A 27,331-nucleotide genomic window follows, 5' to 3' on the forward strand; every position below is an offset into this window, starting at 1 on the left:
CACACATTTAAATTGATATATTCATGTTATTTTATAATTGTATGCGGAATTCTGATGGCTTCAATGACCAGATAACTAGTGCTTACAGATCATATGTGTGGTAAAATGTGTAAACATATTATATGGAATCAAACAGTGTCTGACTGCATAGTCTGTCATTTTTAATTTCTTTAAGGTCAAGGTTGTTCAAGACAAGGACAAACCTATTTTCAAGATCAATATTTTACAATTTTTTTACTTTTCATATAAAAATACCTGAAATACAGTATAAAAACAACTAAAAGGATAGATGTGTACCACAAATAATCTACAGCTCCTATTCATCATAGTAAATAGCAAATAGGAAACTTTATTCAACATGGCTGGCCGAGGTCAAAAAACAATTCTCCAAAAAAAGAAAAAAGGCCATTAAGTGAGTATATGGAAAAACTGTTGATAGCTGCTGATAGCTGCAGTCCGCACAATAGCTCTTAAGAAATGCTTCTGAGTGATGTGTCTGTGGTGGAGCATGGGTCCACTCTGTGAGACATCCTTTTCTTCTCCTAAATTCTGGGCCCGGTTGTTCAGCCCAGTTCCTCACGTGCCTTTCCCTGCTTCCGTGGCATCTTCTTACTGCTGCTGTCCTCCAGCTCCTTGTTCTTGTAGTAGTGAGGGGCCACCTCCAGCAGCCAGCCGCTATCTATCTCAATAACCTGTGACAGGTAAGAATGCAGACATACAGTTTAGTAGAGAGATTTGAATGCTGTTGCATCCAGTTAATAATCACAATAGTGCTACATGCTATGGTTTAAGTGTGTATGGGAATAGTAACTGTAGAACCACCCTACTTAACAATTAGAGGTGCAACAATCATCTCCCAAACCTGATATTGGCTTTTTTTTAATGAATAGGGTTGTTAAACAAGTAAGCGCTCTAAGTGAGCTAAAAGTCCAAGCTGAGCACTAGGGTTACACAACGTGCATACTGCACAGCTAAGCATCAGCTGGCTACACTAGTTGGTTAAAATAGTTAACGCTGACAGCCACAGTCAACTCAGTTTTCAAGTCAAGGTGATGAGGAAACTGATCTGGCATTAGGTCAAGAGGGATCCTTTCCATGTTGTCAGACACATCTGATAACATTCTGAGTCTTGCAAAAGCAGTTTCTGACATGTGTGATTACATTGTAGTCTGTACTGCCATTTTGTGGTTGCATTTGTAAGGTGAAACCCACTCTGAAAATGATTACATCCAGATAAATGGACAACATTATTTGGCCAGGTGGCCAAAAGGCAAGTCACACCACAACCACATTATCAACCGCTGCATCCTTTGAACATCTGGCTTGGCCCCTGTCCAGTGCCACAGAGAGCCTCGAGATAGGTGTCATTTCAAGTTTGTGCAATTATACTGGGTATTTGGTGTCATTACCATTTGAAATATGTGTCACAGTTTTATAGCATCTAATCAGTTTATTCATCAACTGGTTACAATTGTACTTACCTTACCTTTTGGTTTCATCTCACATGCTATGAATTTGATATCTGTAACATTTAAGCTACCGTTCACTGTCATAGAGGAGTAAGTAAAGCTGAAAAGATTGAAGTTTAATAAGCTACAATCAGAGAATTTTGATGTATTTCCCTTAAAAAATAGTCAAAATCAAAATAGTTGGCGATTAATTTAATAGTCAACAACTAATCTATTCATCATTGCAGTCCTAGTATTTTACATGAATATATACATACCGTACCAAAAAAAAAAAAAAAACACACAGTCACAATAAAGTGACATAGTGACATACAGAAGGAGAAATTCAGTTGAACACACACCTGTCTCATGAACTCTTTTGTGGTGAAGACAAGTTCATGGTAGATGAGCCAGCGTGGCTGTTCCTCGAAAAGGGAGCTATTGGGATGGACATAGACGGTCTGCTGATGCTTAACTGTCTTGTAGCCACCCTTGCTAAGCCGTGCTGTGTGGTAGAAGTAGCCCGCTGTCACTGCCTACCACAGGGAGAGGACAAAGAGATCAAACTTCCGCATAACAAACACTGCTGTGAACCTATATTGCATACGAGTATATAAGTGCAGGAATGAAATTAAATACGTACCTTGCGGATTGGCACATTGTCTCCCTGGGAGCTGCACACCTCCACTTCTATTCTATCCATCAGACCTTCCAGCTGTTCACGCACGTCCCTTGCACGCTTCATGGAGCGGAACTGGATAAAGTTCTCATAACACCACTGTGTGGAATAACCACTCTCCACCCACTGCAGGGGAACACAGACAATTTTGTTTGTGGATTATTACGATTATGGGACAAAGCAACTCTTTGAGGCCTGTTTTCAAACTGTTCTCTTTGGGCACAATTTTCAAACTTCAATGTAGTCTTTCTTTAATCTTTAATCTACCACCACCCTCTAAAAACACTTGGAGAAACCACAAGGTAGCTTCAAATGTGGTCATTGTAATCACTGCCCTACTGTAGTTCAAGGTAAAACATTTGAAGATATACATAGTCAAAGAACACATGAGATACAGCATTTTATTAATTGTAAAACTACATTTGTGATTTACAAACTGGAATGTCCCCTTTGTAATGTTTTTTACATCGGCAGAACCAAACGAAGGTTACAAGATAGAGTCTCAGAGCACAAATATGCGATAAGAACAAAAAATGAGAACTATCCAATGGCCCGTCATTTCAAAGACAAGCACAATAGTGACCCTGCTATTTTAAGAGCTAAAGGTATAGATCATATACCACAAACAATGAGAGGGGGTGATAGATTGAAACAATTAAACCAACGAGAGAGCTACTGGATTTTTAAATTAAGAGCTACTTTATATCCAGGTTTAAATGATGAGTTGGAATATTTCCATTTCCTGTAAACACAAATGCTCTATTGTTGTATAAATGTATTGCATGTATGTTCTTTTTTGTTCTTTAAATACTCTTTTATGTCTGTAGAGACTTTGGAATGACGCCCCCTGCTGACCACCATCAATACCTGTCTGTTTTTCTGTTTCTCTGTGGGTTTACCTTTGTAAATGAGGGGTTTGCCATTAGCTAATTGGTCCCACCCACACACCTGAGAACACTCATGGAATTGATGTCCTTTATTTCAGTATGCCACACAAGAGACTGCTCACTTCCTGACGAAGGCTTCATGCCGAAACGCGTCGAAGTGTTTTAATTATGTTGTGCCCATTAAAATAAAGGCATTTTAACTACAAAGAAGATGAGTGCCTTGGTATTCTACAACTTTTCTTCAATGTAGTCTTCTTGACTTTCAGTCAAGTGCACTTTGCAAAATTTTTCTATCAGTTCCTGTGTTCTGCTGACCAATAAACAAATGGACAAGGAAAAACCGGCAGAAAATCTGTTACAGATCTGAAGACATCAGCAGAGGTATGTGCTCTACTGCCATAAGACTTCAGCTGTGCTCATGTGTTTGATGGTGGCTTTCACTGGGCATTGCAACACTTTGCTGTGAACAGGAAAGTGACTGTGTGTGTGTGCGTGTGTGTTAGGTGACCACAGGGAAGCCACAGAAGTGGCTGACAGATCATTTCACAAAGCTCTAGTGCAGCATCTAGTGGCCCAAGATCACTTGTAGACCCTTTAAGATGCTTTGTGAATACAGGCCAAGGACAGCAGTGCAGCAGCACTACTAAAATAGGGGTCCATTAATAATAACACAAATTAATAATGATACCATTTGCAAGAGCCATTCTCTTGCAAAGAGACTTTGCCTAGCCTTATAATGCCTGTCCAAAAATCATACAATCTCACCTGACTGTAGACGTTGAGCAGCACCATATGGTCTCCACCAGGCACTACAAAGTTCATGCGTGCATTATCAGCATGAACCACTTTGTCTTTCGGTCGGTAGAAGATTGAGTTATTGACAGAGAGCATAGCAGCAATGCTCAGTACCTCTTCTGAACACTTGTACCTGGAGAAACATCAGACTTTATGAATCGAGAGTTACACAATAGAAACCAGCTTGATTCACAACAGCGCCAGTTGTACTCACTGTTCTGAGGCCAGGATCATTTTGCTCAGCATGGGGTCCACTGGCAACTCAGCCATCCTCCTGCCAAGCTAATAGGATACAAGGCATTAGTTCATCTCTCAATTGCAATGGATTATTATTATTATTATTATTATCATCATCATCATCATCATCATCATATTACTATGATGTCAAGAGACATTTCACAAAGTACATTGTTTCATTATGCAATTACATGGGACATTGGGACATCATCTTTGTCTTTTTGATTCTCTCTCTCTTAAAAAAAAAAAAAAAAAAAAGAATCTTGCAGTGTTAATGGTACCTTGGTGAGCTCTCCAAGGTGGTTGAGGGCACCCAGAGCATAGAGCTGCTCCAAAGCTAGAACAAGTGTCTCATGAGGAGGTGGGTCCATAAAGTCAAAGTGAATGAGGTCATTAATTCCTGATGAAAAAAAGAGGACTGTTCAGATACTAGACTAGCAAAGTTAAAGTAAATAACTATAACTACCGCATACATATTGTCATTTTTTCTGCCTGAAACCTTGTTTAACACAAAATTCAAAGCTGTTGTGATGATTCTCACCCAGACTCTTCAGCAGCAACACCACGTTGCCCAGATTGGTCCTCTGAATCTCTGGTACTGTTGTTTCCTCCATCTCATGCTTGAAAGCCCAAGCAGTGTAGAGACGGAAGCACTTCCCAGCAGCTACTCTGCCTGCTCTTCCAGCCCGCTGATTGGCTGACGCCTACAGTGGCAGATCACAACTGACAATTAAATCAGGATATTTAACTGTGCGCGCACGCACACAAACACGCACACACATTACTGGAAACTAGGGGAAATCTGATTCCATGTTTCATTAATTTTATGTTATCTTTAAAGGAACACGCCACCCAATGTCAGTAGTAATATATGTTCTTACCTTAACTTTCACGAGTTGAGTCATACCTCTCCCGTGTCGGTACGTGCACTCAAACACTCTGGTGCGTGGCTGGACTGTGTTAGCATGTTGCTATGCTAGCGGGCTTTGCCGGTAACTAAGCGTAGAAGTAATCAAAAACATCCAAGTTTTCCCGACTTAAATACAGTTGCACGAGTAGTTGATAGAAATGCTACGGCCACGCATCATGAAACGTGGCGATTTTCCAAGCGAATAAACCGGAGAACTACAATGTGTGGCGCAATAGCACTTGGGAGTACTTCAACCTAGCGTAGTAGTATTGTTAACACCTAATTGTAGATCCTATCCACCACAGAGTTTAGAATCCATGCTGGATCGACCCTCAGCCTCTCCCTCCCCTCTGAGCGAGAGAGAGGCACACACACTAGAGATGCGCTGATGGGCTATTATTTCAACCATAACTGCATAGCAAAACTTATCATCCATCAGCACCAAAGTTTTTTGACCAATTTTCAAAACCGCACCCGCCCACCATCCGCTGGTTGTTTTAATGTAGCCTATATGGGTGATGCAGCGCTGCTGACGTGAGGCTAGAAAGCCCTGTTCTAGAAAGACTGATCCAATGCAGCAAATATATTAAAAGGCTAAAGTCGTACATTGGCTATGTTGTAGCCTATCCCCAGAATATCAGCAGCAAACTCAGTCTCTGTCTCGCAAAACAGTCTCCAAATAAAACGCACGTCGGCCTGTTGCCTATTCTGCCAGCTTGTGACAATATATCGTCCAAAATGCTTGATTGCATTGCATTCTCCACATTTTAGCTAAATTTTCATGTACCACATCAGCATTTTTGTTCAGTGAATCTATTGTAAATTGCTTTACAATAGCGTCGGGCCCTTGTCAGCAGCCTTCGGCTTGCCTCTTGCCACTATTCACTCCTTGTCTTCCGATGTCATTTCTGAGTCATCTACAGATGTTTACACACATTCACCTCCATAAATAGAACCAACTTGACGTTGACTTCAACCTGTGTTATATCCTAGATGAGACTGCCTGGGTTATTTTGTTTCGATATTAGCCTATATATAAAACAAATAATTGTAGCCTACCATTCAGGGAATATGGCATAAATGCCAAAGGCCCGACGCTATTGTAAAGCAATTAACAAAAGATTCACTGAACAAAAATGCTGATGTGGTACATGAAAATTTAGCTAAAAATGTGGAGAATGCAATGCAATCAAGCATTTTGGACGATATATTGTCACAAGCTGGCAGAATAGGCAACAGGCCGATGTGCGTTTTATTTGGAGACTGTTTTGCGAGACAGAGACTGAGTTTGCTGCTGATATTCTGGGGATAGGCTACAACATAGCCAATGTACGACTTTAGCCTTTTAATATATTTGCTGCATTAGTGTTCATTTTGTCACCTATTTTTAATTTAGTCTTAGTCTTGTGACGAAATGTTCTTTTTAGTCTTTGTCATATTTAGTCATTCAAATATCATTTTTGTTAGTCAAGTTTTAGTCGACTAAAAGTCTCGTCATTTTAGTCTAGTTTTAGTCAAAAGAAAACTAAAGGTATCTTAGTCTTAGTCAGTTTTAGTCAACACATTTTAGTCTTTTTTTTTATAACAAATTATTTCTGATTACCATTTGAGTCAAATAGTGTTTCACACATCTCAATTTTCCAACAATATTGTGTGTCCACAGGGCTACTCGTCTGTTATAATTACTCATTCTGATTTTTTGTCAGTCAGTATGTTTACATGCACAGGTAAGTCGAGCTACAGTTAAAGCTCGGCTGGGATTTGACCATAGACAGTAAAAGATTTGACTGGACCACTGTCATATTCGTAGACCAGTGTTTCTCAAAGTGTGGTCCGGGGATCACTGGTGGTCCGCAAGCTATCCCAAGTGGTCCGCGAGCAGACGTGGTAAAATATAATATAGATGAGTTGTTTGCAATATAACTTGTATGTAAATCCAAACAGTTCTGCAACACTGTCTATGTAAGATATGCCAGTTTATTACACGGCTCTTCAGAGTGCTGCAGAAAGTTCCATTCACATGAATGGGCCTTCCCAACGTTCGGGCCTATGTTAAATCTACATAAATCACCGGCAAAGCATTTCAAAGTCAAAGTCAAAGTCAGCTTTATTGTCAATTTCTTCACATGTTCCAGACATACAAAGAGATCGAAATTACGTTTCTCACTATCCCACGGTGGAGACAAGACATATTTTACCAATTTTAAGTCCACAGACAAACATAACATTCAAGTAAACAAAAAAGTAAGTAAATAAGTAAATAAGAGGGCACATATAATGAAAAAATAAGAGCAGCAAAATTTGGTTGAAATTGTGCATAGACAGTCAATAAAATAAAATACTAGTGCAAAGTCAGGCCAATAAGAGGCTGAGGTAGTTCTGTTTGACCTAAGTAAGAAATAAAGTGGCATAGTGGTGCAAGTTATGTAAGAGCAGCAGAAGTGTTGTGTTTTCAGGACAACAGCAACAAGTTGCAAAGTGTACAAGTGTGCAAGTGGAGTGGTGCAGGCGGCCATTGTGGGTCCAATGTCCAGGATGTTATGTAGCTGAGGGTGGAGGGGGGAGAGGAGGGAGAGAGTTCAGCATCCTAACAGCTTGGTGTATGAAGCTGTTGGTGAGTCTGGTAGTGCGGGAGCGCAGGCTTCTGTACCTCTTCCCAGAGGGCAGTAGATCAAACAGATTGTGAGTGGGGTGACTTGCATCACTCACAATTTTGGTCGCCTTGCGGGTGAGGTGGGTGGTGTAAATGTCCTTCAGGGAGGGGAGTGAAGCACCAATAATCCTTCCAGCTGTGTTCACTATGCGCTGCAGGGCTTTCCTGTTGTATTCAGTGCAGCTTCCGCCCCACACAGCAATACAGCTGGAGAGGATGCTCTCAATGGTGCCTCGGTAGAATGTGGTCATGATGGCTGGTGGAGCACTTGCTCGCCTGAGTTTTCGCAGGAAGTACAGGCGGCGCTGAGCTCTCTTCGCCAGTGATGCAGTGTTGGTGGTCCAGGAGAGGTCTTCACTGATGTGCACCCCCAGGAATTTGGTGCTGCTCGCTCTCTCCACCACAGCACCGTCGATGGTCAGTGGCAGGTGTTGGGTGTGACCTCTCCGGAAGTCAACAACAATCTCTTTGGTCTTTTAATCACCGCTGTCAATGGCAACGGGTTTTGTGCTTCTGATTAATGTCTTTCATATCACTACGCAAGGACTGGAACTTCATTCAAACGTGAAAGCAGACGGTTGATCAGCTGTGTTCTAAAGAATGTTTGATTCAAGTTCAGCAGCGTGTGTTGTTACGAACTATTTGTTTCTCAGCAAATGCCACGATGAACGGTAACAAATAGGCTAGGTTATGTAGGCTAAAGTCATATCGTGGGGAGTTTATTATTTCGTTTTGGCATGTAGCCGTATAATAAGCGGGATAATGTATAGAACGCCGGTCATTACTGTGAAAATAAGTCCCTTCAGGGCGGAACAAGACCCCTCCGCTGCGCGTCCGGTTCGCCCTGTCGGGACTTATTTTCCCAGTAACGACCGGCGTTCTATACATTATCCCTTACTTAAATCATACAGTATGAATCCTCTGACACAATAAGCAAAGTGCAAAGACAATAAGCAAGGTGGTTCAGTGAGTAGGCCTATTGTGTAGAGTAATTATAGGCTACTGTTGAAGTAGGTCTAATCTTTTTTTTTTTTTTTTAGCTAGGGTTAGTTAAGTGGTCCTGAAACTGAAAAAGTTTGAGAAACACTGTCGTAGGCCAAACTATTAATGTTTTACTCCGCCTCGCTAGATGGCGAAATGCGACCAAACACAACACATTCCCCAAACAGACTCTCCATCTTAGCCATAGCTAACTTGCTAGCGAACTTTCCATATTAGCTTACTTGCTAGCAAACTTTGCATCATCAGTCTAACTAGATGAATAGTTGACATTACATGCTGAACATTTTCGTACGGACATTCTGGGGATGTTAATTTGTATGAGAGAAGCTTCAACTTCTGGGTATGTAGCATTGTGGCATAAAGCTTAGGTAGTTAGCTTGCCAACTCTGGCAGAAATCTCCAGTGTTCTTGTTCCATGTAGTTTTGTGTTGCAGCCACAGAGTTGCAGCAACAGCACGTAGACTAGCCTACATTTCATGCAAAACATTTTAGTCTCGTCTTTTTTAGTCAACAATAATGCATCTTAAGATAGTCAGTGTTTCAGGACATTACTGCCGTCTCGTCATCGTCTCGTCTTAGTCATGAAAAAAAAGGTCGTTGACGAACACATTTCCTCTCGTCTCGTCTGACGAAATTAACACTATGCTGCATTGGATCAGTCTTTCTAGAACAGGCAAGGGCTTTCTAGCCTCACGTCAGCAGCGCTGCATCACCCTTATAGCCTACATTAAAACAACCAGCGGATGGTGGGCGGGTGCGGTTTTGAAAATTGGTCAAAAAACTTTGGTGCTGATGGATGGCTGATGGATGATAAGTTTTGCTATGCAGTTATGGTTGAAATAATAGCCCATCAGCACATCTCTAGTGTGTGTGCCTCTCTCTCGCTCAGAGGGGAGGGAGAGGCTGAGGGTCGATCCAGCATGGATTCTAAACTCTGTGGTGGATAGGATCTACAATTAGGTGTTAACAGAGCCCGTTTACGGAGAGCCGGATCACTCCCTATTAACTCCATTGTACCTGCAATCTGCTGCAGTTCCGCTAGGGGCGATCACGAATAAGTGCAAAAACAATGGGGGTCTATGGAGCTAGACGGCTAAATGTGTCTCTTTCACCTGGTTGTCGTTGAAAAATCGAAGATTGGATTGTGGTTTCTGCAAGATCAATATGGATTATAGGTCAAAAGTTGAATGAACGAGTACTTACGTCCTTTCGATTTCTTACAGGTTGGGTCGTTGTTGCCCACAACTCACTAGCTTTCTGCTAATGAATGACGTCATTGACTCATTTGAAAGGCTTTTTAGAACAAATAAGTGACTCAAAAAATATAATACTCAGCGGTGTATATTTTCTCTGCCCCCTCTTTCGCATGCAACATTCCAATTTCTGGCCAAAAAATTATATCCAGAGAAAAGTGGATTTGAGGGGTACAGCTCCATAGACCTCCATTCATTCACTTATTCGTGAGCACCCTCATGTGGAACCAGAACGGGAACTGCAACCAGTTCAGAAACCGGAAGTTTCCCGAGAGTGGCGGTTCTCCCCTTATTAGACATTCTCTGGTGTTAACAATACTACTATGCTAGGTCGAAGTACTCCCAAGTGCTATTGCGCCACACATTGTAGTTCTCCGGTTTATTCGCTTGGAAAATCGCCACGTTTCATGTTGCGTGGCCGTAGCATTTCTATCAACTACTCGTGCAACTGTATTTAAGTCGGGAAAACGTGGATGTTTTTGATTACTTCTACGCTTAGTTACCGGCAAAGCCCGCTAGCATAGCAACATGCTACCACAGTCCAGCCGCGCACCAGAGCGTTCGAGTGCACGTACCGACACGGGAGAGGTATGACTCAACTCGTGAAAGTTAAGGTAAGAACATATATTACTACTGACATTGGGTGGCGTGTTCCTTTAAGATTTGCCTCCTGCAATATTTTACACAATTTGATGTCATTGTTAAGCTTTAAGTCTTTTAGTTGGTGTACTTCTCTGAAATGAAGTGAAATAAAAGGCTCAGCTTACCCGTGAACATGGTGTGACGATGAGGGACTCCATGCCCGTGCGAGCATTATAGCTTTTCTGCTTACAAAAACCTGGGTCAATGACATAGATGATGCCATCAATAGTGAGGGAGGTCTCTGCAATGTTGGTGGCTACCACAACCTACAAGATAACACAATCACAGACATATTAGTTTAGTTTAGTTTATTAGTTTAGTTGACAGGGACCATGTACAGAACTAGTTCTATACCAGAGTTAGCTAGTTAGCTAATTTGCATCTGTGGTCCCTGGGCAGGAGTTGAAAAGACAATAAAATACATACAAAACATTACAGACAGTCTCCGTATCAGTATAGTATATTAACAGTGCTTTGCAAAAGTACTCAACCAAAAACCAATATTGAGTATTGGTAGGGAATCTGTTCATGTAACAACAATTACTAGTGTGGAGTGGTTTCACTTTGTACAGTATACATGTGCTGTACTTGTAGTGAGCTCTTTGTGCTTACAGTGGGCAGTGCTTCGACTTGGCCAGCTTCCCTCGCGGTCCGCGCGCGGGATCACGCGGCATCACGCGACATTAATTTGTATTTTTCCAGTGACGCTGCAACGACGCTGCAACAACCGGCAGAGGTCTCAAGTGAGCAGGGTGTCTCGTAAAAAGAAATGGAGCTGGAAAACCCTACACAGACTTCACTACAGACTTTAGCAGACTGGTTTAGAAATAATTTATTAGCCAGAAATATGCCTGCCCTGCCCTAATAAAGAAATATTTGGTTAACGGCGAGTGAATCCCGTTTGCAGCCGTAAAGAAACGCAGGACAAATTAAACATTCTGGTTTTCTCCGAGTGCAACGATGATAGACAGACATCATTTGGACAAAATATAGAGCATATTAACCTCCGTTGCTCAGCCAAATGCCTTCCTGTTATCACGGAGTTACAGGCGATAAACTATTTTTGATGGTCACAAGTTTACTTCATTAGCGTTTATTTCTTTGATTATTAAAGAGTGTTTTTCATTTAAAGGCTTGACTTCGTGCTTATTCAGAAGAGCATTTAATGCTCTCCCCAATCCCAGACGTTCACATTGCATGTTTGTTTGTAATGGATGCAACCGCGAGATACGCTTATCATAGGCGCCGATACCGTGGGTGCTCCATCTCTCGGTCACCCACTGAAAACATTGAGCACCCACGTGTGTCAGCTTACAGTCCCGGCTAAATTTACATTCATTTAAAATCAAACATCGCAGTTTATGTTAAATTCAGCATCTCTCATAATGTGATTGGATATGTTGCTGTCAATTCCCTACTTCATATACTAACCACCAATGAGAGCGTCTCTCGTAAATTCCTGACACTTCCCACCTGAAGAATTAACGCAAGGCTTTGTCGGGTCTTCAGCCCCGAATGTTTAAAATGTATATAGCCCTGAATATCATTTTAAAAGTAGTCTGACAAAGCTTATTGTTTTGTGACACAGCTAAACACTGGTACCTCATAGAACGTCTATAACATAGCCTAGGTGGTAGCAACTCACAAAAGTAAAGCAGATAGAAAGAACTCACGCAAATCTAGCCTACAGACAGCTTATGCGCAGGGGAGAGAGCGCGCGCGCGCACTGTGCTTTATGATTGTTGCCTTCTGATGGTATCTTGCTAATTCACTGAACTGCATTAGGTGACACAAATGGTATTGCCTTTATCTTATAACTCCTTGTCTGAGCGACTACCAGGCCTATGGTTTTTAAAAGTCAGATGTTCCCTGACAAAGACATACGAAAATTGAGAATGTTTATTGACTTGAAAAATACACTAATTTTTGCAAACTCCCTTCATTCAAACTCCCTTCCCTTGAAGACATCGCGGTCTGGTGCGCTATGTAGATCGTTTCTCGTACCATTTAATTTCTCAGAATTTAGGTCTACTAGGCCTACAATAATGTCATCACCAAATACATCTTTTATTTTTAGTTGATCAACCACAAAGAGTAGCATAGGCCTACTGTGCACAGTGCACTGACGACTGTAGCAGCCCAAGGTAACCAGTTGTTGTAGATGAGAGGCAACCCCTTGTTTCAGATAGCCTGGACAACATGTTACCTGGGTGTTGCCTACGTTATTAATTAATGGTAGCGTACAATAGTTCATTGATTCGCGTAACATATTAGTTGGCTCAAAGAGTAGGGAATCAGGATGGAGAGTCTCACGAGTGTGTTGCTTTTGTGGGATCGAATCCAGTTTAATGCTAGTTTTCAAAACATATATTTTTTACATGTCTTTTGTCCGGATGGCTGTAATGTAGCCGAGCGCTCATGGCGTATGAAAAGCGACTTCAAACCGCCTAAAACAACTTGTTTGTAAATGTCTGACAACTGCTGCAGCGCATGCACGCGCAAGGAAACCAGTAGGTGGAGATACCAGAAGGCACACAACACCGGAACGATTTTAAAGCTATTTCGCATAGGCTACTCAATGGTGTTATTTCACACGCATTATAGCGACCCCCACTCACCGGGGTTAGGTGGAAGGTGTTAATAGACAATTGGCGTAGACTACAGTGGACTAGGGCTGTCAAAATTGCTCAAAAATTACGTTCGAATATCCCCTCTAAAATAAACACATGTATTCAAATATGTTGGAATATCTAGGCAATATTATTTGCGCATTATGTCAGTGACGCGCATCATGTCATCTGTTTTTAACTTTTTGTATGGTTATTGCTTGACAGGGGGGATCCCAAGCAGCTTTCAGCCATAAGGCATTTCCTAATTCACCCGACACTGATATTCAAAATGTTGAAACTATTTCGGCATAGCCTATAAGCAGTTTAATTAAATGTAATGTTAGTTGTAAACAAACGGTCTACTTGGTGAGGCTTGGCCTCACAGATGCGCTCGTGCCTTAAATGGCAATACAAATCTTAACGATAGGCCTATTAAATGACCGCCCGATTCACGTTGGCTGGGGGGCAGGGGGGGGCCATCAGACATTTGTTCCCAAGGGTCTATGAATTGTTAATCCGGCTCTGCCCCCAACGAACGAAACTTTCCACCTCTGAGACAGCTGAAAAGAAGTCTAGAGGACTCCTAACTCACTAAAGCGTATGGTACGCTCCCGCGTCTGCGTCCCGCGCACGCGGCACTGGTGAGCGCGTGACGAGAATTGCGTAATTTTTACAGCATGCGTCGCTTCTTTGAGTCGACCGAATTTTAAGACCGCGCGTCAAAGTGACGCGTAGACTGCGCATGTGTGAAACGGAACTGCTGTAAACACTCCCCTCCAGTAGGTGGACCACATAGAAGAACAACACTTAAACCTACAAACAAACCTAGACAGAAGAAGACTTGTTTGGTTACCATAACGACGATGGAACAGAGAGAGCGCCTGTCCTCAGCTTGCCTGGCTTTGAGTTACGTGAGACACTACGAAATGGAGTCAACTTCGACCGATTAAAGCCACAATTATCCACAGATACCTTCTTTAACATTATATTTAACGGTCACTTTATGTTGTTGAACCCAAAGTATTTCAAGACACCACATTTTAGATGAGTTGGGGACGTAATTATCTTCTGGCCGTTCTGTACGTCACCTGATTGTCGAAACAGGGTGGCTGCATATGGCTCATTGTGGCTACTGGCTATTATATTGGCTTGCTTTGGTCATGAGCCCTGGATCATGTAGCACTGAATGAGATGGCAAACAATAAAATAAAACTAATCATAGACTGTAGAAATGCGCTACACAGCACTAAAAACCGAATAGTTTATTTATAGTTTGACTACGGATATTTCACGTCATGTTCAAATAAAAAGTGACAGCCCTACTCCCTGCATAGAGAGCTGACATGACTTCGGATTAAATGCATCTTTTAAAAATGAGCGTAGCCTAGCACCTATTACTGAACAATGCTGAAATCAAATCGCGAAACCCAGAGCCATAGGTATCTATCTACAACGCTCAGGCGAAACCCAGTAACACTTGCTGATCGAGATGCATTCTCGCCTGTTCCGTATGCGTTATCAATAGTGATTATAATAATAAAGGGAATGTAGCCTACCTCTCCCAGGTGCAATCATTATCACCTAGCTCCTGAACAATGCTGAACTCCAATCTCGAAACTCGCCTGTCAACACCGGATATGCATTATCATAATAATAATTGAAGGAATAACCTAGGCTACCTCTCGCTCTAAATACACCCATTATCACAGTGAGACATTATACATTATGAACACAAATAGTTACTTCAAAACTTTTTATTGACACGTCATATTTACAGGTTTTTGGTTCATACTTTTTGGTATGAGGCAGGTGTGAAGACTCAATACAAATTTAACTGAGGACATATGTACGCACAACTCGTTCTTACCATGCTGTGTTTAGAAAAATGTCCCAATTACAGTCCCATAGACAGTAAAAGGCAGCACCGAGTCACTTAGCTATAGGCTTGTAGCCTAATAAGCAAGTAACGTTAGGCTAAGCTAGTCTCTCAGCTATACCAACAGGTGTGCTGTGTGTGTTCTGGTGGATGATAAATGGAGCGATGCGATGGGCCAGCTTATCAAACTTCCCAGCAGACAGGCGAACGTACTCATGGTGCTTTTTCCTTCATCAGCTCTTCCTTCGTTGAGTGCTAGCACATCTCACGTTATTCTTTTCTTCGTGCGTTTCAGGCTTCTTTGGTGGTTGTGTCCTACTTTCAGGCTCGACGTTCACAGTTAAGCCGTAGTGCGCAGGCGCTAACCTTAACGATTTAAAGTGCATTCAGGACAGCAGAATTTGGAGTATGCTTCACGTCCACGGCAAAAATGACGCACGTCTTGGACACGCGCAAATGTGACGCACGACCATGCCAGAGCCTTAAGACCTACTTACTGTAGGCTGCGCAAACCACAGGCCTTTTTTTGGGCAAGCCTGCATTCGAGGCAGGCCTTCTGTTGAAGAATTTTATATAAATCCTGCGCTAACAGTAATCCTCCTACCCCCCCGCTACCACAGCTGTGGATATGTGGCATGCTCACGCTTTATGTCTCCTTCTTACTAGGCCTATAGCCCAACCATTAAACATTTTGTTCTTCCACTGGAAATTACTCTTCTATATTTGCTGCCTGCTGCATCCTTTCTGTTTGTATTGTTTAGAAAATGTTTGACGTCTTGAGTTAATGCATTAAACATTGTTTGCTGGTAACCAGCCACAAATAGCCTACAGATTCTTGCGTGTGTACATTCTCTATTCTCTCCAAAATGTGCCCGTTCTATAGGCTGGCCAAGTGCGTAGTTCTGCGGCATAAAGCAGATGTATTTGTTTATTGTACAGAAAAATAAAAATAACCTGTCAAGCAGTCAATTGACTACATTGCAGTCAATAAGTAGGGCAAATTACGAAACCAAAACATGGGTCATAGTTGTCTAAGCATCTGCTGTGAGGCCAAACCCATGAACAAAGACGCATTGATATCTGCAATAGTTTTTTTTGGCGAAACAAGTTCACAGCCGAACGAGTCATAGCACTGAAGGGAGAGGCAACTGGCATGTGATCTCCACACGGGCCAATGGATGTACAAGTTCTCTCCTGTGCCTACGATATTTAATCCAGTGTTTTGTCAAGTTGCAAAATGCTATTCGTTTTAATGAATTTGCACAGCAGTTACCAGTCCCCTGTCCAAGAGTTCGAATCTGGGTTAAGATTTTGACAACAATATTGACATCGTTGTTTACCTAAGTTTATCTTTTGTGCAGATCATATTATCAAAATCAGAATCAGCCTTCTTGGCTTGGTTTGCGTAAACTAACAAGGACCCCCCCCCCTCCATGAAAATCAAAGGCTACATATTCTCAGCTGACTCGACACCACCTTATTATTATCTGCAGGTGTGTGAATTTTACTTACGTGCACATGGCTGCAAATTGACTTTTAATTTATGTATTTTCTGCCTTGGGCATCTTAAAATATGGATGTATGGTGGTTAGAAGTGTAAATATCAATTAGAAACCTAAATATATTTATAATTATTAATTTGCAAACAAATAACTGGCGTCAGTGACGTCTTTGACATGAAGATCCCTGGAACTATGCTTCTACTAGCATTCTACCACAGGTCGAGAGGTGTAGTTGTAACTACACAACTTTACGATAGTGGTTGCGAACGTTCGTTGCTACTAGGGATGTAACGGTATGAAAATTTAACCTCACGGTTATAGTGACCAAAATTATCACGGTTTTCGGTATTATCACGGTATTTTTAAAAGTGTGTTCAATATGTTCAGAAAGCACTGATAGGCCTACACAAGCGATTATTATTTCACAAGCTGAAATAGTTTCAAAAAGTGTCCCGTTCAGTTTTTCATGTTAAATTGGCTATGTGCTTATTGCTTAACTTACCCTACCATGACTTGGAGGTTGCTATTACTGTTATTTGGATCCAATGAGTGAGACCAGGCTTGGAATTTCACCATTCTGGGGGCAAGGCAGTTGGGCATGTTTGGTGGAGGGCACAAAGGCCACATAGGCTATAAAAAATATCAAAGTTGTATAGCCTATTCACTGCAGTAGACCTGCATCACTGTATGAAACATTACAAAAACATGAAACATGACATATTATATAGAACTGCAAATCATCTGAACATCTAATATTTACAGATATCTAGGCTATATTTAACATTTATTTTATATTTGGCCTGTTATGAAATCATGTATTGAACAATTTAAGCACAGTTCAGCTTTAAGAAACTCAAATAGCCTAGATGCATGCTTAGCATTTTGTGATCTACTTTCACAAACTCTTAGTCAGCTGTCCTCTGATTTACCGATATATAGGCGATATTTGTAACATTTATTTTGTATTTGGCCCGTTATGAAATCATGTGGAACAATTTAAACACATTGTAAAACTTAAAGCCCAAATTTGGAGACATCCATGCATGTAGAAATGTACTGCAAATTCAAAAGTGGATTACTCTGGAACGGCTAACTGTACAGGGGACTGCTTTACACCTTTATGTTCGGTAAGGTCTGCTGTTTGTTCTGATATATGGTTTGTCATGTGTTAAACGAAAGGTTCGTGAAGTATTGCACCGAGAGGAATGGGTAGGGAGATGGACGAAAACCTTCAGTAGAATTTATGATTAAATTTAATTATATTATTTACGTTTCTCGCGAACCGTTCACCACAGCAATTCGCGGCTAACATAGTTTAAAAGCTGAGAAAAAGCTCTTTCATGTGATACTTGCGATGTCTGTGTGATGAGTAGGCTACTTCTCGAGTAGTTCAACTGAGAAGAATAGGTGAATTTAGACGCACTTTCTTTCTTGCGCTGTCACTTTCTCCACTGCGTAAAAGAAATTAATTTGCGCTGTGAATGCTAAGATTATTTTGACAGGCCATAGGCTAAATAAAATTCGCTATTAGTAGGATGCAAAGCAGAACATTGAAAGCAGGGCACCAAGGGCACCGTGGCCTGTAAACCTCTGATTTTCAAAGGGACATCACGGCCAATGCAAGGGGCAAAAACGTGGCCGCCGTGAAATTCCTACCCTGAGTGAGACCAAAGTAAGTGTTCGAAATAAAACTTTAGGCTACTGTGTTCTTCTGATAACGTGAGTGGAATGGATTTAATGTGCACGCGAACATAAAAAGACGCAGAGTGCAAATGATACAGTGCAAGTTTTGCGGTGAAAATGTTCCGCCTTTTAAAATCAGGTGTAGCCTAATCCAATTCGCAGTTAAAACCATCAATTAGACAACAGAATCCGTACCAATTTTGCTTCATTGTACCAGGCCTACTGTATGTCAAAAGCAGGCTCGGATGAAGCTGGGAAGGATTAAACACACGGTTTCAACACCGTGATAATCAACCGTGATAATTATGATATTTCAAAAGAAAACGGTAATTGTTATCGTCAACATTTTTATCACGGTTTATCATTATACCGGTAATCGTTACATCCCTAGTTGCTACTATGGTTCTGGGAAACACTAACGTAGTGTAACGATGCATTGGACTATGTAATTTCCAAATATGAATGTAATTCTGCGGCATAAAGCAGATGTATTTGTTTATTGTACAGAAAAATAAAAATGACATGTCAAGCAGTCAATTGACTACATTGCAGTCAAGAAGTAGGGCAAATTAATTTACGAAACCAAAACGTGGGTCATAGTTGTCTAAGCCTCTATAGCGTAGCCTGTTAAAAACGTTGCAGAAGCCTACCCAAGGCTACAGATTAATTTTGAACAGTTAATTCTCTACTGGCTCAATTATCACACCACTGTTTTGATTTGCGTAGTTGCGTTAACCCAACACTGACAATAATGTAGACAGCAAATTTGTATTTCCGTTACCACCGTGTAGTCAAGCCTTAAGCCATACCCAAGTAGCCTAAATCGAGGTAAATCGAGCTTTTTCAGAAGGGGCGGCAGGCAGAGCGAAAGCGATGCCCACTGTATTTCACATTATTTCAAAGTGCTGGTGTCCCATGGTGCACACCAATGTGCCACAAGAAGTAAACAACTTGCAACACCTTACCTTGCGAGCACCAGGTGGAGTTGGGTTGAAGATCTTGGCCTGCATGTCTGAGGGCAGGTTGGCATAGATGGGCAGGACAATGAGCTCAGATATCTTGGACCCCAGTCGCCGACAACGATCCTGTAGAAGCTCACAGCATGCCTCAATCTCCTCCTGAATACACACAACACAATCAAGGGTTCATTTTCGAAACCGTTGGACCAGCCTTTAACCAATAGGCATGGATCACTATCCCTACTTTGCCGAAAAGGGGCAAGCTGATAATATTAGTCTTTTTTCAAACACTGTTAGCAGTAAGGCAATATACTGTATATTACATATTCTTGCATAAACCTTACAATAGTTGTTTCAAAATAAATGTTGGCCAACCAATGCCTGTTATTGTCTTCCATTCACGTCATAAGTCTTGCTTTTTGACCAAGTGTTCACATACGTTTGCTTACAGAACTGGCTGCATTGCAAACTAAATCTTTTTCTATATTCTACACAGGCACTGCATATTACGCCGCTATAGGGTAGACCAAATGCTCATAAATCAACATTAAATTAATTATAATATAATACCAATAAATGACCAATCATATTCATAAATGTAAAACTAATGAAAAAAGACAAACTTTCAGTGAGATGAAACCCTCTCACCTGCCCTGTGAGAAACACCAGTACATCTCCATGGGGCTGTGTGACGTGGATCTGCAGCACGGACACAACACATGCCTCCAGATAGTCAGCTTCTGGAGCCTGATTGCAGAAGAGAGAGAAGAGGCCAAGAGTGTCTTAAGAACTGTTTGTCCCTTATTTCTGTATCGTCTTACCTCAATAATAGGCTACAGCTCCTTGAAAAGAATCAAATACAGTACACATAAGTCTATAAAAATTTACTTTTATGTTGTATTTGGCTGCAGTGTATTTTTTCCCCCATTTCAATATATGATACAAACCTCAGTTTAGATCATCGTATTCACACATATTTGTTTGCCTAATTGACAACCATGACCGTAATTGATCATGTAAAATTAATGTGCACCTTGAGCAAATGATAAAAATTCTTTCAGAATGCTTTCGGTTTTTGAACTGCATCGAATTGCATTGAATCGTACTGAATCGTTTTTTCATGAACATGTATCTTGTCTTGTATCGAATCATGCTCATGTATGTAGATGCGAATCGGATCGTCTTTTACATGAGAGATTCACACCCCTAGTTGCTAGGTCAGATAAACAATGGCCTGAAAAAAACCTGCATTAACATGGCCCCAGCTGTGGCGCAACTGGCTGGGGCACCTGCACCGTACGCCGGCGACCCGGGTTCGATTCCCCCCCCCCCCCATGGTCCTTTCTGGATCCCACCCCTGCTCTCTCTCCCATTCGCTTCCTGTCATTCTCCACTGTCCTTTCATTATATCAGAATAAAAAGCCCAAAAAAAGATACTTAAAGAGCATCCAGCTCAATTACAGTATGATCATATACACTACCGCAACACACCATCCACACTGGTCCGGCTTCCGCGCAAAATGAGTTCGGGGTCTCCAGTGTGTCGGATACAAACCAATCCGAGCTAGTGTGGACATGTTCTAGGTCACCCATCCCCAAGTCGCTTCCTTGATGCCAACAAAGACAGGTTCATATTTGTATTGATTCTTTCCCACCCCTTGCTGTTAGACTTATTTTTTCCCTGTTTGAAGCAAAATTACCAACTTAATAACTAGTGATGTCACATCTATGTGAAAAAAAACCCCCAGCAATATTACCTTTGTGTAGAAAATGTCTACAGGGAAACGCCGTCCAGGTATCCTGAAGACAGGAGCATCATCGAAGAAGCAAGAGAAACGTTCTGTATCCAGTGTAGCACTGGCCACTAGCACCTTCAGGTCAGCACGGAAACGAGAAATGTCTTTTATCAGGCCAAACAGGATGTCTGTGTGAAGGGTGCGCTCATGGGCTTCATCAATTATGACCACACTAGAGAGAAAAAGGAAGGTACAAGTGGAAAATGATTGAAATTAAAGCAAAATCCTCTGTCCTGTACATCCAAGCTTATCTGAAAGGGAGAGAGATATGGCAGTGGTGGTGTATTGGTTAAGGAGCTGGGCTAGCATGCAGTAGCCTGAAAAAGCTGTGGGTTCAATTCCTGGCTTCCACCGTTGCACCCTTGAGCAAGGCATTTCAAGTTGCTCCGAGGACAATGCTCCTTGTAATATAGTTTACATCAGGGGTCTCCAACCTTTTTGGGAATGAGGGCTACCTGAAGACCCGAAATCATATGGAGGGCTACTCATTTGAAACAAACAGACCCTCACCCCTTTTTTGCGAGGGTAGTCCTCCTAAATAATAGGCCTATGTGATTTTTACTTTTAAATTATCAATATTGTGTAGGCCTATAAGTCTTTATATATTAAGCAACTGTACATAATGGGGGTAATAAAAAGCTTAGGAAAAAAATCTACCTCAGTGAATTAATAATTCATGCATGAAAGGGTTAATATCAATATGCAACACTACCAACATTTTTGTCCAGTTTATTCATTTCAAAGTTTGCGTGGGGAATCTAATCTATTTTTTTTTAACAAAAAAAAAACAATCTTTTTGTGCAATTAATAATTTGGGGCCAAAGGTTAAAATTTAACGCAGCTACAATTTGTAAGGGATCACCAATATCGATTTAATGTTACAGATGTATGGCTACATACATTCTTAAAATGGTTCTGGTCTAGACTTAAATATCTATTGAAAACTTCACAATGGAGCGTGTTTTAGAGCGTGATCTGCAGGCGACCTGTTGGCTATTTTTAGAAGGTGCGCTGGGGGCGCCTCGTAGCCGTCCCGCGGGCACCGTGTTGGAGACCACTGGTTTACATTATGTAAGTTAATATTTAATTTAATGGATTAATATATATGCATGTCCACATATGTACATACCTATAGCTGGCAAGATCTGGCTCTGTGAGAAACTCTCTCAAAAGCATTCCATCAGTCATGTACTTTAGTACTGTCCGTTCTGATGTGCAGTCCTCAAATCGAATACTGTAGCCCACCTACAAAATGAAAACGTTATTTCTGTATTTTCTGTGACCTCCCCAGAAATGCAGTAATTTACTAAAACCTGAAAATTGTGGAACAAAAATCACCTCGTTTCCAAGCTTTACTCCAACTTCTTGTGCCACTCGAGCTGCCACAGACATTGCTGCTACTCGACGAGGCTGAGTGCAACCAATCTTCAAACCTCCAGCATTATATCCCTGTAAACAAAATACTTCATGGGTTAGCACAACCAGTCAAGTTTTGTGGGATAGTTAGCTGGGTGTGTGGAGCCTCACCTCTTCCATGAGATACTGGGGGATCTGTGTAGTTTTGCCAGACCCAGTCTCCCCCTCGATAATGAGCACCTGGTGCTGCTCAATAGCTGATAGTAGGTCTTGTCGATAGGGAAAGACAGGCAGACTCCGCCTAACCTCCTGAATCGACTGCATCTGTTTATCTGCCTGAGAGAGCTGTGGCTCAGCCTCCTCCTTTGGAGACAAAGACAAGGACACACAGCAAGTACATACAATATTAGAAATTACAATGTTTTGCATATTGCAATTAAAGATTAAATGCCAATACATTGCCAACAACATTATTGCAACATTGGGGGCAGCCGTGGCCTACTGGTTAGCACTTCAGACCTGTAACCGGAGGGTTGCCGGTTCGAACCCCGACCAGTAGGCACGGCTGAAGTGCCCTTGAGCAAGGCACCTAACCCCTCACTGCTCCCCGAGCGCCGCTGTTGATGCAGGCAGCTCTCTGCGCCGGGATTAGTGTGGGCTTCACCTCACTGTGTGTACACTGTGTGCTGTGTGTGTTTCACTAATTCACGGATTGGGATAAATGCAGAGACCAAATTTCCCTCACGGGATCAAAAGAGTATATACTTATACTTATACTTATGCAATAGTCAGCTTAGCTTAGCATGATTCCTTGTAATGATTGGAACCCACTAGCCTACAGTTCCCAAAAGGATTGCAGGCTATGGGGAGAATACTGTACGACCCAAATGCGTTTACAGAGAGAGAGTTGTTTAGATAAACAGATAGACAAAGAGGGAGATAGACAGTTTATTCATCTATTAGGAAATATCTCTCTTTATATAAGCTTGATTTCTGCAGTTTTGCCATCTTTGGTCTTAAATGATTTTTACACTGACCTTCTCTGACCGTGTTCCTTTCATGGTGATGGCACTGCTGACAAAGTTGATCATCTCCTCCTCCTCCAGTACTAACTGGTACTTGTCTTGCTCCTCCTTCAGTCGACGCTCCCTCTCCTCCTTGGCGCCAAAGTGCAGAGTTGCTGTAGCGACCCGTGCCTCTTCCCAGCGGCTCTGCTCCCCCCCGCCCTCATGCCCCCCTTCTTCAACATCCAGCTGGAGATCCCGTTCAGGAGGGTTCTAATTACGGACAGATCAAAGATAAAGATGCATGAAGAAAGCAAACATTTGAAAAATTAATCTGTTCTAATAAAAACAAAGCATACATGGATATAGTGTGTTTCTCCTGTTTGCTTTTCCTAGGCCTACTGTACCTTTCTCCTATTCTCCTCTGGCATGTAGTAGCGATTCTTCCTTTCATCCTTTTCCTTGGCTCCTGCTTTCTTGTAGTCCCTGGCCAAATCTCTGACTGTACGCTTGTAATCCAGTTCTTTTCTCTCTCGCTCAGAGAGGTTGTCAGAGGAAAACAGGTACTCTTCATCGGCTATCTCAGCCTCCAGGTCTTCTAATTTCTCAGCTTCACGTTTCTTCAGGTACTCAAAGCGTGACTGCTTTCTCAACTCAGGAAGCTTTGGAACAAAGAGAGCAAGGGAAAGGCATCATGATATTGCAATGGGATGGCACATACACTGTTAATGACTACATGTGTATTTGCTAGGATTCATTATCTTACCATTTTCCTTTGGTCTTCCTCTGCCATCTTAAGTCTTTTTTGAGCTTCCTCGTAAGCCTAGGTTGAAAGAAAGTCTAAATGATGGGCCATTCACTTGAAAATGTATAGTTTTATTTCACATTTAATTATTTGTCAGACAATGATATGACATGGGTATAATTTAAAATATGACTATAGTTGTGAGTTAATACAACAGACTATTACAATTGAGGAAACATATCCAATAATGACTACTATAAATACTATAATATGTTCAAGTCTATTTTAATTTATGCGCATAGGTTCGCCCAATTGTGAACCATGCTTATAAAACTACAGAATAACCACCGGTGAGCCTCCATATAATGGTACCTTTTTATCCGTCCTCTCCATGATACTTCGGGTCTTCTGCTTGTCCTTCAACTTCATACGCTCTGCAAAAGCATCTCTTTCCTCCAGGTCCTGCTGTCGCTCACGCTCTTCTTTTTCCCAGTCCTCCTCTTGGTCTTCCTCATCCTCTTTCTTCTGTGCTTTGGGAATCATCTGGCCACTGAGGAGCAGTAACCAGATGATTAGGATTTAAGCCGTACAAGTTGTTATACCAATCATTTTCAAACCCGGGATGTTGGGTGAGACATGATAGACCTTTTTTTGTAACATTGGGAGAAATTACATTAAATGGCCGGGATGATCCCCCTATGGCCTGTTGTTTCTGTATAGCAACTGCCCACCCAGCCTGACAAGTACACATCACTGCATAATTCTGCTTCTTTACGATAAGAGAAATTGTTAAGGAATAATTGATTTAAGCACACTAACCTTTCCTTTTCCTCTTCACTGGATGAGGCACTCTCTTCCTGTTTCTGTCTCAAGTGCTTTCTCTTCTTTCCCTTTACTTTCTCCCTCCCTTTCTTCTCCTTTCCTCTCTCTTGTGCTACTTCTCCATCGCTGTCGCTCTCCTCTAGCAGAGTGTAGGTACGGTTTTTCTGCTCCATGGCTTGCACTTGCCGCTCCAGAGCTCGAGATGGTTTCTCCACTATCTGTTTTCGTGGCACCTAAAAATACAATACAGATGATCTCAGAAACAAATGTGTGGGACTACTTTTGTCTTAAAAGGTCATACTGGACATAACTTGGGGCATGTTTTCCAAACTTAGTGACTAAGGGGTTGCAAGTCATTTTATGAGTGATTTTAAAATGTTTCATTTCTATCTGGGAGACACAGCATGTCACTTAGTCTTTTACACATCATTATAATATAGAACCATTCACATTCTATTATACAATGTTAAAATAACCATGGACCATTCCATGTCAAATTAGACAAGGTTGTTGCTGCACTGTCAAATGAGATAAGGTTGCTGCAGCAGCAGATTCTGTTCAAACCTAGTCTATATCATAAAAGGGTCCCAAAACCAAGGCCTGTAAAACATTTGTGTTCAAATCATATGCCTTCATATTTTTTCAGCCCTTGTTACTATTTATGTTTTACAGCCTTGTTTGGGCATTTATATCTAAATGAAACATGGTAAACAGAAATATCTTATCTTACCTTCTCGAATAATTCCTGTGCAAACCTCTCAACTTTCTGGTCGACAGCAATGGTGCCGGTCTGCTTGAGGCGAACAATGAAGTCTGGCAAATTAGCAGACTTTCGCACCAGACCTACCATGAACTGAGCCACATATCGGTCACTCAGCCCCAGGATGTCATGAAGGCGGTCGCTCACCCACTGCTCCAGGTTGGCCATTGCCACTATGTGGAGTGGTATACAAATAACATTGTCACCTTCCATGTGAAAGAATAAGGCATATCCAGGTTGTATTGATTTAAAACAAGGTCTAATGATTTGCCTCTTCATCAGTACATAACATGGGCTATACAAAAACCACATAATATACATCTGGGCAATTTCAGTCTGTGATGGCTCTCATGCCGAGTATTAGGATAAAGAACAGCAGCCAAAACATTTAACAAACCTTAACGTAAACTCTATTGTTTACCTATTAGACCCTAAGTTGTTCTTAGACTGAAGTTGTCCTTGCATTAAATGTTAAATGAGTACTCCAGCAGATTTCAATATAGGGTGTTCGAGTTCATAATCTTGGTAGCCTACTGATAACAGTATAACAACAACTAAATTATAGAGAGTTGCGGCGTTAGATGTGAAAATTAATTACTGTTGAGAACAAGCAACCAGTCCCTGATACAAGTGCCAGCGCATCCTCAGCTGATAACACAGAAGTTGAGTTTTCAATTAACGGTAATTCCCCTTGATCAATATGGATCCATAAACCATGCCTTGTGAGATATGGTTGTTGAAGGGTAGTTGGATTTGTAGATTAGTTACATACATTTCAATTTGTCTTTTAAATATGGCCAGATTCTATTATTATTCTTTTTCATTTTAGGTCAACCCTTCCCAGCAGGTGAAGGTACAGCATCTGCATCAACTGGTCTCTTTCTCGTCAGTTCCGTTATCTGTTTCAATCTGATTGATTGTTGTTCTGCGCTTTTACACATTGCAAATATTTTTAACCAGGTGATTAAAGTGTAAATAAATGCATGGTCAGCTGGTTTACTTTGTCATGTTCAGTGCACAATGTCACATGGTCTGCTAGTTTTTGTCACATTCAGTATGTCGCCAGAGCACTTTTTGTGAGCTCAGCTCACTAAGTACTTTTAACCTAAGATGAGCAAAAACATGTAGGCTGAAATTGGTATGATGTATGTCACTTAACGTTAGCTACAAACAACTGATAAAGGCTGCATTACACGTAAAGAACAGTTAAAAAGCTTTCTGTGTCTGAAGCATTCCCATGCTAACGTGAACTGTTGAAGCCACATCGACAACCAGCTATTCAAAATCACGCGTGTCTAACTTAAACTTAAACTTGGGAGCATGTTGTGAAGAGAGGGCATATGCCTACGTCAAAAACAAAACCAAGCATTTGCGAAATACTTTACAGCACATAGTTCTACAGGGAAATCTTAGCAAGCAAGTGTCGTTAATGTTACCTGTAACGTTAGGACGTTGACTGGTATTAGCTAGCCACTGGTAAGTTAACTTATAGGCTTACGTTAGTTGATCAACATTTTTAAATGTCTGGCGAAGACATAACGTTACATGATAATAGACTACTCAATCCTTATTCCTTCTCGATCTACACATAAACACAAGGAATACGGTTTTTTTTTTTGCCCAAGGACTAATCCAACTGCTGCTAACTGGACTTAAAACATCGTTCTCACGTTCGATAGACTACATAAAGTACTTCCGGTTTCCGGAATGTCA

At 41.4% G+C, this 27,331-nt stretch overlaps 1 protein-coding gene across 1 annotated transcript; it reads right to left on the reverse strand.

Annotated features, from left to right (window-relative positions):
- Window positions 1-140: 140 nt before the first annotated feature.
- dhx16 (DEAH (Asp-Glu-Ala-His) box polypeptide 16) lies at window positions 141-27,286 on the reverse strand. The gene is made up of 21 exons (XM_076281197.1): window positions 27,055-27,286; window positions 25,589-25,791; window positions 24,856-25,091; window positions 24,409-24,586; window positions 24,058-24,114; window positions 23,699-23,953; window positions 23,325-23,564; window positions 22,459-22,650; window positions 22,270-22,380; window positions 22,061-22,176; window positions 20,893-21,103; window positions 19,784-19,882; window positions 19,142-19,294; window positions 10,632-10,772; window positions 4,588-4,750; window positions 4,328-4,446; window positions 4,024-4,091; window positions 3,780-3,942; window positions 2,092-2,253; window positions 1,811-1,984; window positions 141-692 (listed from the first exon to the last, which is right to left on the reverse strand). Exons 2-21 carry the CDS (start codon window positions 25,784-25,786, stop codon window positions 564-566), a joined length of 3,165 nt encoding a protein of 1,054 aa, XP_076137312.1. The 5' UTR covers window positions 25,787-25,791; window positions 27,055-27,286; the 3' UTR covers window positions 141-563.
- Between the last annotated feature and the right edge of the window lie 45 nt (window positions 27,287-27,331).

Source organism: Alosa pseudoharengus, unplaced genomic scaffold (genome assembly GCF_046254945.1).
Source record: "Alosa pseudoharengus isolate Yale_2024_CS ecotype anadromous, Long Island Sound unplaced genomic scaffold, YU_APseudo_1.1 YU_APseudo_1.1_scf_12, whole genome shotgun sequence".
Classification (NCBI taxonomy): domain Eukaryota; kingdom Metazoa; phylum Chordata; class Actinopteri; order Clupeiformes; family Clupeidae; genus Alosa; species Alosa pseudoharengus.

Bases quoted from the DNA above. Each gene is read 5' to 3' on its own strand.
- dhx16 (XM_076281197.1), bottom strand. From the start codon at position 25,786: ATGGCCAACCTGGAGCAGTGGGTGAGCGACCGCCTTCATGACATCCTG. The intron at 4,751-10,631 runs GTAAGCTGAGCC...CTGCCACTGTAG, and splicing joins TCGTCACACCATGTTCACGG to GCGTCAGCCAATCAGCGGGC. The intron at 4,447-4,587 runs GTGAGAATCATC...TTTTTTCATCAG, and splicing joins GTTGCTGCTGAAGAGTCTGG to GAATTAATGACCTCATTCAC.